Below are 18,499 nucleotides of genomic sequence, written 5' to 3'. Positions count from 1 at the left end.
GAGTCACCTGAAGAGCATAGAGGATCCAGAAGCTTTGGTGGAGTCACATACCCAGCAGAGACACCATCCTTAGGGTAGGAACAGAAGGCCCCCACAAAAGGACAGAGACTGTTGGAGTGTCAGAGGTGGAGACTGCTTTGGGTATGAGCGTGCTCAGTGTTCATCCAGCCTTCCCTCTGCCTCTGTGTGTGTTTGTGGGATAGGACACCCCAGGTGGGCATGTTTATATGTGTGCACACATGCGTGTACACATGCATGTATGTTTATATGTGCATCCATGTATACATGTGTGTATGTGTTTTTGTCACCATTATCTTTACTCTTTACCATTTAAGGAACTGTTTTTGTTTTGAGCTCATTGTATCCTTAGGCTGTCTATAAAAGACAAAACAGTGGGGACTTGTGGGCTTAGTTTTAGGGTTATCGACTTATAGAATAATGTGACCCAAGGCACTGCTCACAGTTCACAACAGTGAATTTTTGTCTGTCCATACTTGCAACTTCAATCCATACACATTGTCTTTGGATTTCTCAGTTCCCACATTGCATTGTGAGAACTCCAGTCTGGGAATGGAATAATGGGTCATTCAGATCTCTGCTGGTAAAGGACATTCTTTTGGTAGAGGAGTGCTCTCTCCAAATCGGCATCAGTGAATAGGATAAAAAGCTGTTTGGATCCTTGGAGAACAGGGCTGGTCCCTGCCTGTGGGAGGCAATGACTAAAACCTCTTCACATCTGTCTGTCCTCGGGTCTCTAGAGTTTTGTTTCCTTAGGACAATTTGGTGTTTCTTGTCTTTCTGCTTCTGTATCTCTTCATTCATACATGTCTGAGAGAGTGCATTGAGTGACTTCTCAATGGCAGAGTTTAAAAAAAAACCACATTTTCCATAGTGGCCAAGTCTTTGATAATTCCTTTAGGCTCAAAAGTTCTTTGGGTTTGGCCAAGTTCTATGTCCTCTTCCTTTCTCTGCACCAGTAAGTGCCTTGCTGTGATACAAAAGGACCCACCTACATTGCTAGGCACTTCAGAACAGGTGTTCAGCAGTGGAGTTTTCCAGACTCCAGCCTGCGCTCTAGCCAATGGGCTGCCCTTTTATTAGCGTACAATTGGGCAGATGATAGGCTTTTCAAAAATGATTTCCTTTTCTTCCTCTTCAATTGCTGTGAATGCTCCTGCTTCATTTTTGATATGAACAATTTGATTTTCCTCTTTCTTTTAAAATATCAGATTAGCTGACCTTAATCTGAAGAACTCCTAATTTTATTTACTGATTTAATGTGGTTGTTTGCATAACATGTTATTAATTTTGTTTTTAATTTCCAGAATTTGTATTTTGTTGCTTAGTTGGGGATTTTAGATTTGATGTTGCTCAACTGCTTTTACTTGTATGTATGACTCATTGATTGGCTCTTTCTTTTGTTGACGAAAGCATTTAGAGATAGAAAATCTCCCTTAAGAAGTGCTTTAGCTGCATCCCTAGCCTTGGCATGCTGTCTCATTACTGTTATTTTTTTTAACGAAACTTTATATTATTTCTACAACTTGGTTTTTTTGACTCACTAGTTCTTGCAAATTATGTTACTCAATCTCCAATTACTTTTTAATTTCTTTAAGAGCCTTTTATCGAATATGATTTATTGTATTGTGGTCTGTAAATTCTGTGTATAGTGTTTCTGCTTTTCTACATTTTTGGCCATGTCTTTATTCCCCAATATATGGTCAGTTTTTGTAAAGGTGTTCATACCTGAGAAATATGTGAGTGCATTTCTACTATCATTCACTATTTACCAGGGATGATAATCTCTAAGTTTACGAAAGTCCTTTTCATGTTCTGAAAGCAGTAATGAAGCCCCCTCCCCCCCCCACTATTATAACTTTACTTTTTATTTGTTCTTCTTACTCAATGAACTTTTCCTTCAAGTATTTAGGTGCTGTGCTATTTGGTATATATATAGGATGCACCCAAAAGTCTTAGTTCAGTGTTAAACCTTAATAATTTAACACTCTACTAAAACTTTTGGGACACACTACACATATATTAAGTCTTGATATTGACTCATTATCTATGGTGCCTTTATGTGTAAGGTAATTTCCCTGCTTACTTCTTTTTAATCATGTCTATATTTACTGTAGACCTGTCTGAAAGCTTGATTGCTACCTTTACTTTTAAAATTTGACTGAAATAAAAATTTTTTTTTCCATGTTGCCTTTCTGTGAATCATTTTGTTTCAAGTGTGTTTCTTATAAAGTACATTATCTGATTCTCTTTTCTAATCCATTCTGCTCTGGTCTTTTGTTTTATGGGTGAACTACTTAACACTTGTTCTCCATAAATGAATAGACCCATTTCCTCTCTGGCGCAGCTCTTTTCTTCCCATTGTCTCACCCTTGATCTCAAATTTTTACTCTTTAAATATTTGGGTTTATTTTTCTTATGATTTATAATCCTTACCTATCTGGCCCTCACTCTTAGGACCTCCACCCCCCCCCCCCTCATCACTGTCTCTATCTCTCACTGTCTTTAATTTTGTTTAATTTAAATTCAATTTAATTTAATTTTGTTCAGGTGAAAGTGAAATTCATGAGATGCCCATTTTCTTCCTCATCCCTTCTTCCATGATTATATACTATTAACATACTGCATTTCTATTATGTGATGATTTCACTCCACTTCCCCCTTCTCTCTTTGCCAGTATATTCCCCTTGTCCTTCCCATTTTTATCTTTTCTTAGACCATCAAAACAGAACAAAACCATCCACAAAACAAAACCACTAAAAATGGCATTTTTATCATTTTTTAAATCCCTTAAATATATTAGGATTCTGAGAAGACATCTGTTTCTTACTTCCCATTAACATAAACCCTCCATCCCCACATAGTTACTTCCAATCAAGTAAAGGTGTACATTTCTATACTATTCTTGGTACATGTATATTTCAAAACACCTACTCAGTTTTGGCCTCATCATCAAGAAAACTGGAAAATCCTCCACATCCCCCAAGATTAATTTTCTTTCCTGCAGGATTATGGTTAGTTTCGGCAGATAGGTTATCCTTTGCTTTAAATATTTATCTTTTTCTATTGTGTCAGTTGCCAAGTCTTGTGTGATTCTTGCTTCTTTGGACTTGAACTCTTTCTTTTTGTTTTTTTTCAGTTGTTTTCAGTTATTCTGATTCTTCAGGACCCTATTTGGGGTTTTCTTGGGAAAGATACTGAAGTGGTTTGCCATTTCCTTCTTCAGCTCATTTTATAGATGAAGAAAGTGAGGCAGACAGGGTTAAGTGACTTGCCCAGGGCTACACAGCTAGTAAGTGTCTGAAGCCAGATTTGGACTTGGGAAGATGATCCTTTCTGACTCTGGACTCAGCATTCTATGCACTGCACCATGTAGCTGCCCCTTCTACACTTTTTTTGGCTGCCTTTTCAGATTGTCGAATAATTCTTCTCTTTGCTTGATATGTGTTCTAGGTCAGTTTTTTAATATAATATTCCTTAGATTTTCTTCTATTCTCCCCTCCAATATTTTGACTTTAAAACAGTTCTTTGAGTTTTTGCCTTCTGTTTATCCTATTACAGTTTTCAACAATTCAGTTTTTTAGTGAGGGTTCCCCAGTGGCTCTTTGTACCTCTTCTTCTGTCTCTTCCAGATGCTTTTGTAGAACTGTAGAACAACCCTTTTGGAGTTTGCTTTGTCTGAGGCTTTATTTGCACTTGCTGTGGCATCTCCATCTTCATTAGGGTTTGGTCTGGGCACCTCTTAATCCAAGGTATTTACTCATGGTATTTGGAACTTTCCTTGCTCCCTTATTTCATCCACATCATTCTCTAGGCTGGGTTAGGGTTAGGCTGGGGAAGGGGCAGTTCTTGGGCCAAGTTCCTCAACTGATTTTCTGCACCTTTGTTCTGGATCTTGTGGGTAGATGGGAAGGCAGTGGATGGTGGGAGGGATCCAAGGAAAAGGCTTCATTGGGTGTAATCCACTGATATGAGAAGGGGGAATGGGGATTGCAGAGAGGAAGACAGGGTAGAGTTGAATTGGTCTTCTAAGGGGTTGAGATAGGGCAAAGAAAAGAGAGTGCTTAGCACAGAACAGGTAGCCTGGGAGAAAACTGCAGGGTCAGGGAATAGAAGGCTGTAGTGTGCATGAAGAGTTGGACTTTGTAAGGGAGGCACAGGGAGAGATTAAAAGCCAAAAGATTTTTTTTTTTTACACTGAAGAAATCGGAAATCCTGCATGAGGACTTAATTTATTGCTTTATTGATTGTCTAGACTTAAGAAAATAATGTAGGCAACACAATGCAGGTTAAACTCAGGGTTGTCTACTGAATTTTGGGGAGCCAGTAGTTAAACATTCTCACATGCTCCCCTGAATTTCCCTCCCTGTTCCTGGAAGCTGGGTTCCTCTTAAGGCTGCCACATCACTTTGCTAAATTCCTTGAGTCTTTGGAGCTCATGGCTAATTCCCTGTAATTCGCTCACCCACCCCAGCCTAAGCATCCCAACCATGACTCCTGGATCTTAACTTCTCCAGATACTTTGTATCTGTCTGTATTGTACAGAGCCTCATTCCTTTCAGGTCAATGCTTCAGCCTCTCAGAATCTCCTTGGATCCAGTCCTATCAGCCACTGTACAGATGCTCTCTCCCTCAGCTTTGTGCCATTCTAACTGGGATGCCCTGGGCCTCTTCTCCACTGGAGATATTGGTCCATTAAGGACTTCATGCCTCTGGCCCCTCAACCAGCCCAGAGCTCATTTGTAGCATCGATCTCACAGCTCCACAAGAAGAGTGTGAGATACTTCATCAAAACCTCGCAAACTAAATCATGGCACAATGTCTGGGTCTGGAGTCAGGAAGACCAAGCTCAAATCCAGACTCAGATAAAATAGTCCCCATCTCCCAGGTTTGTTGTGAGCATCAAATGAGATCCGATCTGTCAAGTGCTCCACACAGAGTAGGTGTGGTAGAGACATTAGCTGTTATCATCATGAATTAGATTTATAATAATATCTTCCTCTACTAGCTTAGTAACCCTGTTAGAATAAAATAAATAAGGACAGAGGTTGCTCAGTGGTGCCACAGTTCACAGAGCACTAGGTCTGGAGTCAGGAAGACCTGAGTTCAAATCTGGCACCAGACACTTACTCGCTGTGTGGATGCTCTGTTTGCCTAGTTTTCTCCATTGTAAAAAGGGGCTAACAACAGCAGCTACCCTGAAGGGTTATTCTGAAACTCAAATGAGAGAATCTTTGTAAAGAACTTTGCCAACCTGAGCATGCTATAGAGATGTGATCTCTGGTTATTATGCTCTGACCAGACGACTTTGACCAGTTTCCTCTGGCTCTGTAATCATCCACTTACTTTTCTTTGAACATCAGCCACCTTCTTAATGAATGCCCTAGAATTCTCCCTGGAATTCCAGACCACTGGCCCATAGTTAGCTGGCTCCTTTCTCCCCACCTTTTGGAAATAGGCACTTTTGCCTTTGCCCATTCTGGATGTGTTTCTCCTGTCTTTCATAACTGTTTCCATGTCTCTGAATGATCCAGCTAGTGCTTCTGGGAGCCTGTACCTAGTTCTCCTGGATGCCAGGTCCCTTCAAGCCTTTTCTGTTGTCCTTGTGAAGGAGGGTTCTGAAAACAGCATTTTCCTACCAGCATGGCCTCCCTCACTGTTCATTGAGAGGAGAGGGGTTATTTATTCAGTCAAGGTTGAACCTGGCTTCCTTTAGGTCCCTCCCTCCTTTTTGGAGAAAACCTATTATAGATCCCGCCTCTGAGGCGTGGCAGTGTGGACATAAAATGAAGAAATAGAAATATGAAAATTCATCAGAAACCAGTGTGTTAGCTTAACATTCCATAATTCTTAAAAAAACCTCTGGGTCAAGTTTCTCAATTTCCTCTTGTCATTCCTTGTTCCACTATCAGGAGAAGGAGTGGATAAAAAGGAGCATCAGCTCTTAGGGTAACTTCTCCTTTTGAGGTGACATTGTTGTTGTGCAGAGGGAACTCTCAGAGCTCAGCTGTGACCCTTCTTTGGGAGCCTGTGGACATCACCAGACAGAGACAGGCACGGCCAGACACACAATGCAACATGCAGGTAAAGGCATTGCTCTCCATTGGTGTCTTCTGGGAGAGCCTCAGAAAATTCTGATAATGTCCAAGAACATTAAAATGGGGGTTAAGAAGAGGATCTGAAACATGCAAGGCATGGGGAAAGTATTGGTAGCTCAGAACAGAGCTGGAGGCATAGTAAAGTTTCAGGGAATTAATGGACCTATGATAAAAACAGGAGCAAAACTGGCCTTGAGGGATAAAGTGTGTGTCTGTGTGTGTGTGTGTGTCTGCGTGTGTGTCTCTGTGTGTATCTGTGTGTGTGTCTCTGTGTGTGTGTATGCATGTACTTGTGCACACTACTCAATGTTTAACAACTGGCTTTCCAAGATCACAGGAAACATTTTAAAGTTGAATCCAAATTACTAACATTTTCACTTTCTTAAGTCAAGGCAATCAATGTACCAAAAAATCAAGAGTTGATGTGTCAGTGTTTCCAGTGAAAATTTAATAATCTGGTAAACTCCTGGACAAGGTCCAGAGGGGGTGGCAAGGCCACATGGGGCATGGAGTAGGAAAGAAAGAAGGAGGAAAAGGACAAAGGAAGAAGAAAAGCAGAAAGGAGGGAAAAGTGTGGGTGATTTCTCACCAGCAGCAGACGGCCCAGGAGGGATGAAGTCCCTCTTTAGTGGGCACCCACATTGTATGACAGACTGGAGCAAATTTATGGGGTCCAAGGCTTAAAGGAGGGAGGGTGGAGGGAGTCAATGACTGGGAGAGTGAAAGGCTCTGACCGTCATCATCATCTTAGAGCTTCTGATATGTGTGTGTGTGTGTGTGTGTGTGTGTGTGTGTGTACGTGCGCGCTAGGGACTCCCATGAATCTTAACAATGATATTTGCCATGGATAGGTGCTTAAAGGGCACAAATGGACTGTGGTAAGAGAGGGATAGTTGAGTGGACCTAGAAATGAAGGAGCTCATGGTTCAGTGGTCAGTAGGGAGAAGATGGACAGAAGGGAGAGAGAAGTCATTTGGAGAGAAAGTGGTGGAATAGTTGGACTGGGGCTATGGGTAAAAGAGAGGGAAGAAGTGGTGGATCAAATGGGGGCAGCACCCCCATTTAAACACCCCAAGTTGGCCAATAAGGAAGCAATGACCATCATCTTAGGTCTAGTAGAAGCAATAAATGCATTTAAGGGCAGATAGTTATAATAGGCCATTTGTAGCCCCTACCTTCCGTCTCATTCCTAAAAGTCCTTCCCTCCCTCCTTCCTCCTCCAGAACCTGGCCAGGGGCCTGGCATCATCATGGTGCCCTCAGAGCTTAGCTGAGCTTGGGTCTGAACTTTCCTCAGTCTAGGTCTGTGTCTCAGGGTCACTCCATTTTGGAGAAGGAGGAAGGTCTCCCTAGATCTGACACCCTCCCCATGCCAAGACCTGAGGTCACTCTGATTCTACCTTGGAGTTTTCTCATCTCTACAGAACTTGGAAGATGCTGGCACCATCTGCCTCTCTGGTCTTGTGGCCTCTGCCTCCTGTTGGCCAGTACTTGCTTCCTCAGCAGCTGTATTGGTAGGTTCTGGGTCCCTCTGTTCCCCATTTTCCTAGCCTGGAGCTATGAAGAAGCCACAGGGAGCCTATAGCATCCTCCAGTGCAGAACAGTGGGGCTGGCCATGGTCTAGCAGTGGACAGCTTCTGGGGCACTTTTTTCCACCTTTGGCCTTTGAGGTAGACTGTCAGCTCCATGTGCCTTTCCTACCATCACAGGGCAGCTGGTTGGTGGAAATAGCAAGTCAGGTCTTGGGTCCACTTGGTCCTTGACTCTTCTCTGTCCATGAACCCTCCCCAGAAGTCATGCCACCAGGAACTGAAAAGACCTGATGCTCCTTCCAACCCTAAAATTTATAGCCCTCTGGCAAAGGAAGAAAGGGATTGAGACAGCTTTCAAAAATCCAGAAAAAATTCCCTAGGAAGGAAGAGGAGGAAAGGGTGCAGAGAGAGGATGGTTGGTTACAAAATAGCCAAGGTCAGTGACTGCCTTGGAAACCCACCAGGCAAAGGGTCATCAAGGATGCTGTTGTAGTATATTGAGGCCAAGCAGGCTTCTGAGGGTCTATGAGTAGATGCTTCAGTGGGCCCCCTCCCCCAGCCTCCAACTCTATCCCAAGAGAGCTTGTGAAGGAGGCATTTTTTCTAATGTGTCTGTGGGCAGTCCAGGCCAGCCGTGGGGATGGAGATGGGTCAGTGGCTTCCAGTCTGCACCATCAGATAAGGCTTTGTGCTTCAATTTCTTTTATCTATTAAATGAGGAGACTGGACTTAAAAACATTTGGCATTCTTTCCATTTCTAAATGTTTCACTCTAGGACCCCTGGTTTAAAGAGTAAAAGGTTAGAAATGTGGGGAAATGGTTGACAAAGAAAAGTGGGGGTCAGGGAAGAAAATCTGAGTGGGAGCATCATATTGGGGCTCTCCCCAGTTTCTGTGTAGCCTGGACCTGGAGCCTGAGATGGCTGGTAGAATTCAGACAACTGTTTCTGAATGAGCGAAGGGAATGGGGTAAACCTGAGGGACCCCAGAGAATCTCCATATGAAGTGACTTGACCCTGGCCCCATTCCCTCAGGGCCAGGTCTGTTATGACCCCAAGGATTCTCTAGGACATGCTCTGGAGGGACTGGGTGGGGGGGTCCTCTCCTCTCTGCCCTAGCTCAGGCCCACACCAGTTGTGTCCCTACATTTGGAGGGTGTAGTGATCAGCATTCCAATTTCATTGAGTCTCTCAGCGTTGGAAAAGCTTTTAAGAGGGACATTTACTTCACAGATATAGCAAGAAAAAACATTCAACTACTTATTCCAATATTCAGGGATGAAATGCTCTCCAATGCCCTCCTCCCCACACCAGCCCCCCCCCCTTCAGTCTGGGAGCGCACAGCTCAGTTCCTACAGAGCATAGTCCCTCAGAGTTTTTGCTGGCTATCCAAGAGCCCACTGTCCATGAGGTGATCATGACAGCCACACTCCTCAGGATGGGGCTACTGGGGCAGCTGCAACATCCAGCCTGGACCCTGCTCTCCCAGGCCACATCTGAAAGTCTCCTCCCTGCCCAGGGCCCAAGAAGAACAAAACTCAGAGTCCCGTGATCTGGGAGGAGGGGTGTGTGTGTGTGTGTGTGTGTGTGTGTGTGTGTGTGTGTGTGTGTGTGTGACTCCAAGGCTCCCCTGACTACATGGGCTGATTGCTGCAGTCCTGTAGCCTCTAACATGGGTGAAGCAAAAAGCCCTGGTGGGGTCCAGTCACCCACGTGACAGGCGGAACCGGAATGTCCCACAACAGGTTCCCTAGTGTCTTCCTCATAGCCGACTCCTCCTCAGGTGCTCTAGGCACATCCTAAGCCTTCATACAGCCAAATCTGGACCCCACACCCCTTGGCCTCTCACGTGACTAAGGTCTGTGTCTCCTTCCCAGGGAATTCGGAGCCAGAGTTGAGGCTGGTCAATGGGAGCAGCTCCTGTGAGGGCTTAGTGCAACTGCAACTCCAGGGCCAGTGGGGCACGCTGTGCAGCAGCAGCTGGAGCAGAAATGAGGTTTCTGTGGTCTGTAGGCAGCTGGGATGTCCCTCTGCTGTCAGCAGCTCAAGCTGGTCTAATATTAGTGATCTATCCGGCCACTCATGGTTGGGCAATGTTTCCTGCCACGGGAATGAGTCAGCTCTTGGGGACTGCAGACACAGCCAATGGGCTCAACAGCCCTGCTCACCCAGGCAGGAGGCTCGAGTGAACTGCTCAGGTAAGACTCATCTACCTCTTCCCAAATCCCCAGAAAGAAAAGGACAAGTCAAATTCCTGGGCATAAATACTTGCACCCAGAGGCTCAGCTCCCAGAACTGACCTGGGAAAAACCAGGAGTACCAAGGTGCCCACATCTGAGCATGTCTGAGACACCTCTGCCCCCTCTACAAGCCTGAACTGGGGGGACTGCCTTTGGGCTGCCCCAGATTTGGCCTCATGAGGGATCCCTTCCTTCTCTGGACAGCTGCCAACTTTCCCATCATCCCTCTTAATTTACTTTCTTGAGTCAGAGTCCGAGTCAAGGGAAGACCATTCTCTGTGGGAAGGGAAAAGCCCTGAGAGCTGCACCCTGATTCTTCTTCTCCCAGGCTCCCACCTAAAAACCTCAGGCCCTCTGGCTGACCTTGGCAGGTGGGAACCACCTCTACTCTTGGCCCAGCTGGCTGGATTAACCTCCTTTCATCACAGTTCAGCCAAGTCAAAGTTGGGTGTTCTCAAAGGAACTTTCTTAGGGACCCAAAGGAAAAGTGAAGCATCAGGAGAGGCATGCGGGCAGATCCACGTCAGCACCAATAATGTGATGTTGGCCTCCATCCTCAGTTCTCCCCCAGATACAAACAATGACTTGTGGCCCAGGTGGCTCAATAAGCTGCTGAGGCCTCCACAGCTGCGAATCCTCCTCAGCTGAGGCCCTTTCTATAGTGGGAGTTCCATAGATGAAGCCATAGACTGGCATGGAAGGTTAGCTGAGAACCCACTGTCCCGAAGGAGTTTATGGTCTCATAGTGTGATAAGATGTTGGCAGACTCACATAATTTCCCAGATGTGGGCATTCTGTTCTCTGGAGCAGATTTCCCCTCATCCCCACCTTATCTTCTGGTGCCCATGGGCATGGGCAAACAGTCTGCCCAGCACCCTGGGGGCACTGAGGCCACTTTGAGATTCTTGGGCTCTCTGTGGCTTTGTCACTTGCATCCCCTTCCAGCTATGCACATGTCTGGTGAGCCCCTCTATCCCTGACATCACTAGGGATGCTGGAGGATATACTCTCATTTCCCTTTGGGTCACCTGGAATGATGCTGCTTCTGAAACTGAAGAGCAGGGGTGGAGGGGAAGTTTTCCATGTCTTGGAGAAGTTTGGTTTCATTGATATGGTCCAGCCTGACCTCCGCCTGAGCAATCCTGGGCCCAGCTGACAATCTGCCAGCTGTAGCTGTATAGGAGACTGAGGGGAGGGTGGTCTGGAGTGGGAGGGGAGAGCCAAAGAGGGAGATCTGAGGTGTGCCTGATTGTCCTTGTACATGACTGAGGCAGATGGAAGAGCGAAGTCATGGGAATTGGAGAGGGGGTACAGGATATGGCAGGGGTGGTGCTGGTACAGGAATGTGACTGAGGAAGAGGGGAAGAGATGAGGAATTGTGACTGAGGGACATTGGAATATGACTTGGGGCAGCCAGGAGCCCACCTACTTCCTTTCCTGGAGCTGGGAATAAATGATGGAGCAGCCATCGTGGTGAGAGGGCCAGGGGACAGACGGGCATCTGTGCATATGGTAAAATGAAGGGACTGGGTAGGAAGAGATGGGATCTGAAATGGAACTTGTCAGTTGTGGCAGGTTTGAAATGGTGTGGGAGACAGGGAGGGTGGAATAGCCCAAGGAGTGGGGTGAGAAGGGGCAGGGGATTCTATGAGGCAGGAATCCATCAGCCACAATACAGGTAGAGAGAAGCTGGATTGACTCCAGGCTTTTGCTGAGGAGGCTGTGGCCAGGACTAGCACCTCCCCTGGGGACAGCCCATCTATTCCCATCTCCTGTGTCCCCTTGGAACTTGCCTACCTCCTCCCTAGTGTGAGTGGCCAGGGAAGGGCAGGGGCATGCCTCTTGGATCAAAGGAGAGGATGTTTGTAAAAAGCCTTTATCCCAGAGTCTGGCACCTGCAAGATACTATGTGGGCACATGCCCCCTCCCCGCTCCTCCTCTGTGGGCATGATGGCAGAGCAGGGCTGTGGCCAAGAGCTTGTTCTAGAGACCTCAAGGTCTCAGCAGAACTCTTGGGTCCATGTGTGTATGCAGGAGCTTGAGAGGGAGCTTAGGTGTCTCTGTGATGGTGCCCCTCAAGTCAAAGGTGAGAAGACCCAATGAGCTCAGACGCTGGAAGGATCCAATCTGAAACAAGGTTCTAGAGGGTGTCAGTGGGATTAAAACATGGAATCAGGGTGTGGGATCCCCAGGAAGGGCAGGGCAGAAAGGTCAGGGTCTCAGGAGGAAGAAGAAGTGTGACGAGGGGGAGAGGGGAAAGAAAGGGAAAGGGAGATACTTTTGGGGTGTCCCAGCTCCTGACTTCCATCCTAAACTCTCAGTTTACTTCTCGTGGAAAGCTACCAGAGAATTAAGGACTCCCCACCTAGCAAGCAGGACAGGTTCCGTGTGTGTGCGTCTGTGTATGTGTATAAATGTGTGTGACTGAATATGTGTATGTGTGTGTGTGAGTGTGCATTGTGTGTGGATCTGCCTCACACAGATTCTCTGGTGATGGAAGCTTTGTCCCTATTTAGAAGAAGCAGACCTGGAAGTGAGGCTAGCTGGTGGCCCAAACCACTGCACAGGACGCTTAGAAGTAAAGTTCCAGGGTGAGTGGGGGACTGTATGTGATGATGCCTGGGGCAAGGAGGACTCCGAGGTTGTGTGCCGGCAGCTGGGCTGTGGAACAGCTTACCATGTTCAGAGGCCGGTGGGTCCCGGCACTGGCACTGGCCCCATCTGGATGGATGATGTTGGCTGCCATGGGAATGAATCATCTCTCTGGGACTGCCGCCATCGAGGATGGGGTCAGCACAACTGTAACCATCATGAGGATGTGGCACTAGTCTGCTCAGGTAAGGCCCGTGGGGACACCCCCACTGAAGAGGGCTGGGCATGGGGCTATGTGGAGCAGGGCCAGGGCCTGAAAGCCAGCCAGCTTCTGACCTGGCCTAGACTCAGGACAACTCCCTAGGTGAGGAGGCTGCTTCACATAATTGATTATTAATCATCAAATTGCATGAATTGGCACTGAACTAGCCTCTGGGGCTACAATGGTGGTATTGAGAAACAATCAAGGGATGTTTTCTGGGGTTCCCAAAGTATTGGTTAGGTTAGGCCCTCAGGGTTCCATAGTGGACAGCAGGAGCTTCTCCAAACATCCTTTACAGTGTTCAGACCTGCCCTGTGCCTTTCAGAGCCTCAGGCTCACAGAGAACATTTCTGGGGCCAAAGGGACTGACCCAGGGGGGCCGCCAGAATATTTGTATTCAGGACAGTACTTTCTGGCCCTAAGATTTAGTCCATGTCAGTAGGGGAAACATGCACTCCTCTGGCCCCATGAGGCTTTGTGCCAGGATTCCCTACTTTCTGTGCCCCCTCTGTCCTCACCTTTGCCCCACTGCAGGAATTACTGTGAAGTCCCCTCCTTCTTCCCAGCTTTCCCCATCACTGACACCACTCTCTCCATGGCTGTCTTGCAGAAGGAGCAGATATGGACCTGAGGCTGGTGGGCGGAACAAAAAATTGTTCTGGGTTGGTGGAAGTGAGAGTGCATGGAGAGTGGGGGAGAGTTTGTGACACCAACTGGAACAAGGAGGTCGCCGGCGTGGTGTGCAGGCAGCTTGGATGCCCCTCTCCCCACAACGCAGTGAGCTGGTTTGATGGCGAGGAGGTGGAGCAGGTTTGGTTCAACGACGTTCACTGCCATGGGAATGAATCGACCCTCTGGGACTGTGAATACAATGGATGGTCCAGCTATGGCTGTAGGTCCCAGAACCATGCCAAAGTCATCTGTTCTGGTAAGACAACTGGGTGGTGGAGGGAGGAGGGGCTTTTAGGGTCCTTCCATCAAGAACCTTCTGTCACCTTCTATCCAGAGGCAGCTAACTGGAAGACTTGAGTTCAAATTCAGCCTCCGAGATTTACTAGCTGTGTGACACCAGGCAAGTCATGCAACTTGTGTCAGTCTCAGTTTCCCCATCTGTAGAATGGGGAATAATGATAGCACCTCCCTCCCAGAGTTGTGATAATGATCGGGTGAGATAATATAATAATATCAGGTGAGATAATAAGGTTAAGTGCTTTGCAAACCCTACATAGTGCATCTATGTGCTAGCATTCTTATCTTCTTTCCATCTGTGATTTGTCTCTTGGCTTCTCTCCCCAGAGCCAAGTTCCTGCCTAGAGCTCTTTCCGAGGTTGAAGATAGGAGACCTAAAGAGGGTCATTTGACCGCTGAGTTATCTATTCCCATTGACCAACCACTTTTTATCTGCATCTCCACATCATACTCTGGCCCCACAGAACTACCACTTTATGCTTCTATTTCCCTAGACATGGTCTGGCCTTAGGGAAATCTTGTTGGCAGTTGTGGGGAAAGGTTAGGGTTAGGCAGGAGATTCTTCTATGTGAAAGGTGGTCAAGGCTTGACCTAAACTCCTGAATGTGTGGGTAGAGAGAAGGTATAACTAAGGAGGTTGGAGGAAGGAGGGAAGTCAGAGTGGCATCCATTTTATGGATAAACTTGGGTAACTGAGAGGACCAAGGTTTCCTCGATGAAAATAGAGAAGCTAGTAGCAGGGTGAGCATGGGGGAAAGTAGTAATAATTCTCATGCTGAGTTTGGCACACTAGGGACATCCAGGTGGAGATGTCCAGCAGGTATTTGAGGGCACTTGGTCAGAGTTCAGAAACAAGATTAAGGTCAGATAGATTTTGGAGTCACTAGTGAGGAGACGGATGATTGGAGCTGTGCAAGAACATGAGATCATCAAGGGAGAGAGGTTTGCAGAAACAAAATGGAAAAGGATCAAGATCAGAGTACTTGGCATCAACCCATCGTAGGGAGAATGGAGACAGATGAGATGCAGCCAAGGACACCACGAAGTGATGTTCTGACCATCTAGTCAGGAGGAGAACCAGAAAAGCGTCTGGCAGAATCCAAGGGAACGAGAGGACCCAGGATAAGGGGAAGATCAACAGCTTCAAAGAAGTCAGAGAGGATGAATACTAAGAAAGGGCCCTGGCTTTGTGTATTAAGTAATTTCTGGTAACCTTGGAGAGCAGTGTTGGTAGAGGTTGGTTCAGAAACCAGGCTCCAAGACGTTGAGTTGTGAGTAGGAGATGATGAGTGTAGATGATATTTTCTAGGGAATTGAGTGTGAAAGGGTAGAGACATAGAAGGGTGGAGGGGATCTGCTCCCAGGCATCAACTGAAAGCTTTGTAAGGATGAGGGTGGGTGGGGAAATGATCCTATTTGTAATTGGGAGGGAGCCAGGTGAAAGAGCAGAGGATGAAAATGGGAGGGTTCGGGATGGGTGAGAGGGTTAGCTCCCAGAAGCTATTAGAAGGTGTGAGAGAAGGGGACTGGGAGAGGGTGAGTCTATTGAAGTCAGCCTCTAAGTGGTCACTCTTCAGGTCTGTGATGGTTTTTCCCCACTGGATGTAAAACGTTGTACTAACTCTCCCTGCCAGTTTGGTGTTACCAGCAGAAGTGACACACTTGCCATCTATGCCTTCCTCAAAACCATTGATAAAAGTGGTGGGCAGCATACCAACAATGACTCCCTGGAGCCCCCTCCAGAAGATTTCTCTCCAGATTCCCAGTGCCTGCTCTTCCAGTCCATCAGTGATGGAGCCTTCTCTCTATCATCTGCTGTTCTCAGCCCATTCACCCCAAGGAGGAAATGGCTTCTCAGTGACCCTCCCCTGGTCTTCAGCATGGTCCCATACCCATTTATTTCTTGCTTCTTCTAATTCTAGGCATGCCACTCTTGACAGTTTGTGGTCACTCTCGGTTACACACCATTGTTATTTATTTTCCTAATGTAATTTCACCAGTCGGTCAATAAATATTAAACACCTACTATGTGCTAGGATACTTAACTATTAAGTTAATAAGGAGTTAAGCACTGGGAGTACCTAACCCTGCCCTAACCCTAAAAGACAGTCCCTGTTCTCAAGTAGCTTACAATCCAATGGGGGAGCAACATGCAAACAACATGCAAATGACTTAAGTTCTAGCTCAGTTTTCTCATCTGTGAAATGGGGTAATAATGCCACCCCCGTCCAGAGTTCTGAGGATCAAATAAAGCACTTAATTCAGTGCCCAGCACACAATAAGTAGGTATAAAAATTACTATTATTTACAAACAAGCTGGACACAGGACGGATTAAGGAAAACAAACAGAGGGGGGCTACTAGAGTTAGAAGGGTTGGAAAAGCCTTCTTGTGGGAGGCTGGATTTTATTGGAGACTTAAAAGAATCCAGGGAATCCAAGGAGGGAGAATATTCCAGGCCTGGGAGGCAGCCAGTGAAAATGCCTGAGGCAAGAGATGGCCAGTCTTGTTCAGGGAGCAGTCAGGAGGCCAGGGCATGGACTGAAGAGGACATGTTGGGCAGTAAGGTATAGGAAGACCTGAAAGGGAGGAGGAGGCTTCGTTATGAGGGACTTTGAAAGCCAGGGAGATGCCAGGAGTTTATTGAGTATGAGTACAAGGGTAACAAGTCAGACCTGTACTTTAGAGGGGTGGATCTGACAGCTGGATGCAAGACAGCTTAGAGCTGGAGAAGACTTGAAGCAGGTAGACGCACCTCCCCCCCCCCCCCCCCACACACACACAGCATGGCCATGTGTGAGATGATAAGGGTCTGCACCAGAATGGGGGAAGTGAGAAAAGGAGAGAAGGGGCTGTATCGGAGAGAGGTTACAAAGGTGGAACAACTGATTGGCTATGGGAATGAGAAAAAATGAAGCACTGAGGGTGATACCCAATGGCCTAGGTGACTGGGAGGAGGGGACCCCCTCCACAGTGGTGGGGAAGGGAGGAGGGTTTGGGGGAAAGATCAGGAGTTCTCTTTTTGGACATGTAGGGTTTCAGATGTCTATGAAATGTCCAGTTTAAGATGTCTGAAAGGCAGTTGGAAATGAGACATTGGAGGTCAGCAGAGGTTGGGGTCAGATAAGTAGATTTGAGCATAATTAGGACAGAGATGATAAGGAGAAGAGAATGAGAGCTTATTAAGTGTGTACTACAGGTCAGGCAATGTCCTAAGTGCCGTATAAACTGATCTCATTTGAACCTCACAATAATTCTGGGAGGTAGGTCATGTTGTTATTTACAAATGAGGAAACTGAGGCAAGGGTTAAGGGACTTGCCTAGAGTCACACAACTAGCAACTAGATGTTTGAGATCAGATTTGAGCTCAGGTCTTCCAGATTCTTAGACTGGAGCTTTATCTACCGTACCAACTAGTTGCCTCAGTAATTGAATCCATGAGACCCTCAGTGTGGAAACTCTCCAGTGAGGCAAATTAGCCCCTCATTGTAATCTCTGGTCTTATCATGGAGCTACTGGGGACACAAGAAGTGAAGCCATTTGCCCATACCTGCACTTGTCCCATCTTTCTTCCATCTCTCACAGGTGTCTCTGACAGATGGCTCTGTCTGGTTGATGGAGACCCTGAGGACTGCCCGGGACAGCAGGCTCTTTTTTGTCTCTTTGTCTGTTTCCAGAATTTCAGTTTTTAAAGTTTCCTTCCCTTCTTGGATCCTCCCTGTTCTTTCTTTGACACCATCTCCCACAGCAGCCATGAAGTGCTGTTGCTGGTTTTCTCCTCCCTTTTGGTTCTGGATTCTCCAACAGGCCAGGTGACTGCCTCCTCCAGCTATTCACCTTGCTCCTGACCTATAAGTCAGAGTCACAGAATGTGAGAGCTGGAAGGGACCTTAGTGGCCATCTAGTCTCACCTTTCCATAAAGGAATCCCCACAACACAGTCACTTCACCTGTGCTGGAAGACCTCCCACGAGGGAGAACTTATCACCTCTTGAAGGAGCCTGCTGCACCTCAGAACAACTCTCAGGGGGAACAGAATTTTCCTTGGATCCAGTCAAATCAACATCTCTGAAAACTTAGCTCACTATTCCTATGACTGCCCACTCTCCTTTCCAACAGGGTTTCACCTTAGGACCATCTACTTTAAGACAGGAAGGGGAAAAATGTGGCCCCAAGATGCAGGAAGAATGGCCTTTGATCCCTTAAGTGGTGAAGGTTGGAAACCTACATTTGCAGGAGGCCTGACGGCATCAGTCTTTGGGAAACAGAGCAGGACTGGGCAGCCAGGCCAGTAAGAAGGTAACAGAAGGAAAGGCAAAGTCAGAGCAGGACTTGTATGTAGCTCCTTTCTGGGGAACATACCTGGGGGCACATAGGTGGTCTTCTCTTTCCCCTTGCCTTGATGCTAACGCCCTTTTGACAGATATATGACTCCAGGAGAATCCATTCCTTCCCTGTCATGTGTTCTTTTTACCGTCCGGATCCCAGCGATCTCTGGTGGCTTTCCCAACACCTAACCATCCGTGACAATACCTTCTAGATGTCTCTGGCAGTGAATGTGATTTGTACCCGCATGAATCATCAGGAGTGTGTAGGATCACCTGTTTGGATGAGTCTCGAGAGGTGCCCAATATCAGCCCTCTCTCTTGCTGTGATCAGAGCCAGAAGCCACAAACCCTAGCCTTGGTGGCCCTGCTCGGGGCTGCTTCTGTGACTGTCCCTGCTTGGCCTACTCCCTCCGCAGCCCCTTCCCCTCCCCTCCCCCACTCCATTTTACTGCTTCCATGGGACA

The 18,499-nt window shown here is 46.9% G+C and overlaps 1 protein-coding gene across 3 annotated transcripts in view; it reads left to right on the top strand.

Annotated features, from left to right (window-relative positions):
- Positions 1-5,839: 5,839 nt before the first annotated feature.
- LOC138172106 (scavenger receptor cysteine-rich type 1 protein M130-like) overlaps positions 5,840-18,499 on the top strand; it is a 32,520-nt gene continuing 19,860 nt past the window's right edge. Inside the window, exons 1-5 of one of the 3 annotated variants that reach the window (XM_069101679.1) lie at positions 5,840-6,102; positions 7,540-7,629; positions 9,524-9,844; positions 12,403-12,723; positions 13,351-13,668. In XM_069101679.1, the coding sequence (XP_068957780.1) occupies positions 6,090-6,102; positions 7,540-7,629; positions 9,524-9,844; positions 12,403-12,723; positions 13,351-13,668 (1,063 nt within the window). In that variant the 5' untranslated portion in view covers positions 5,840-6,089. The remainder of the gene's footprint in view (positions 6,103-7,539; positions 7,630-9,523; positions 9,845-12,402; positions 12,724-13,350; positions 13,669-18,499) is intronic. The other 2 variants (XM_069101678.1, XM_069101680.1) reach the window with 2 other exon arrangements.

This window comes from Petaurus breviceps, unplaced genomic scaffold (assembly GCF_028583685.1).
Source record: "Petaurus breviceps papuanus isolate PSGF00001 unplaced genomic scaffold, PetGlider_PUasm1.0 490, whole genome shotgun sequence".
NCBI classification, from domain to species: domain Eukaryota; kingdom Metazoa; phylum Chordata; class Mammalia; order Diprotodontia; family Petauridae; genus Petaurus; species Petaurus breviceps.
Note: the sequence above shows the minus strand (reverse complement) of the source record. Positions and strands in the feature narration are given on the sequence as shown.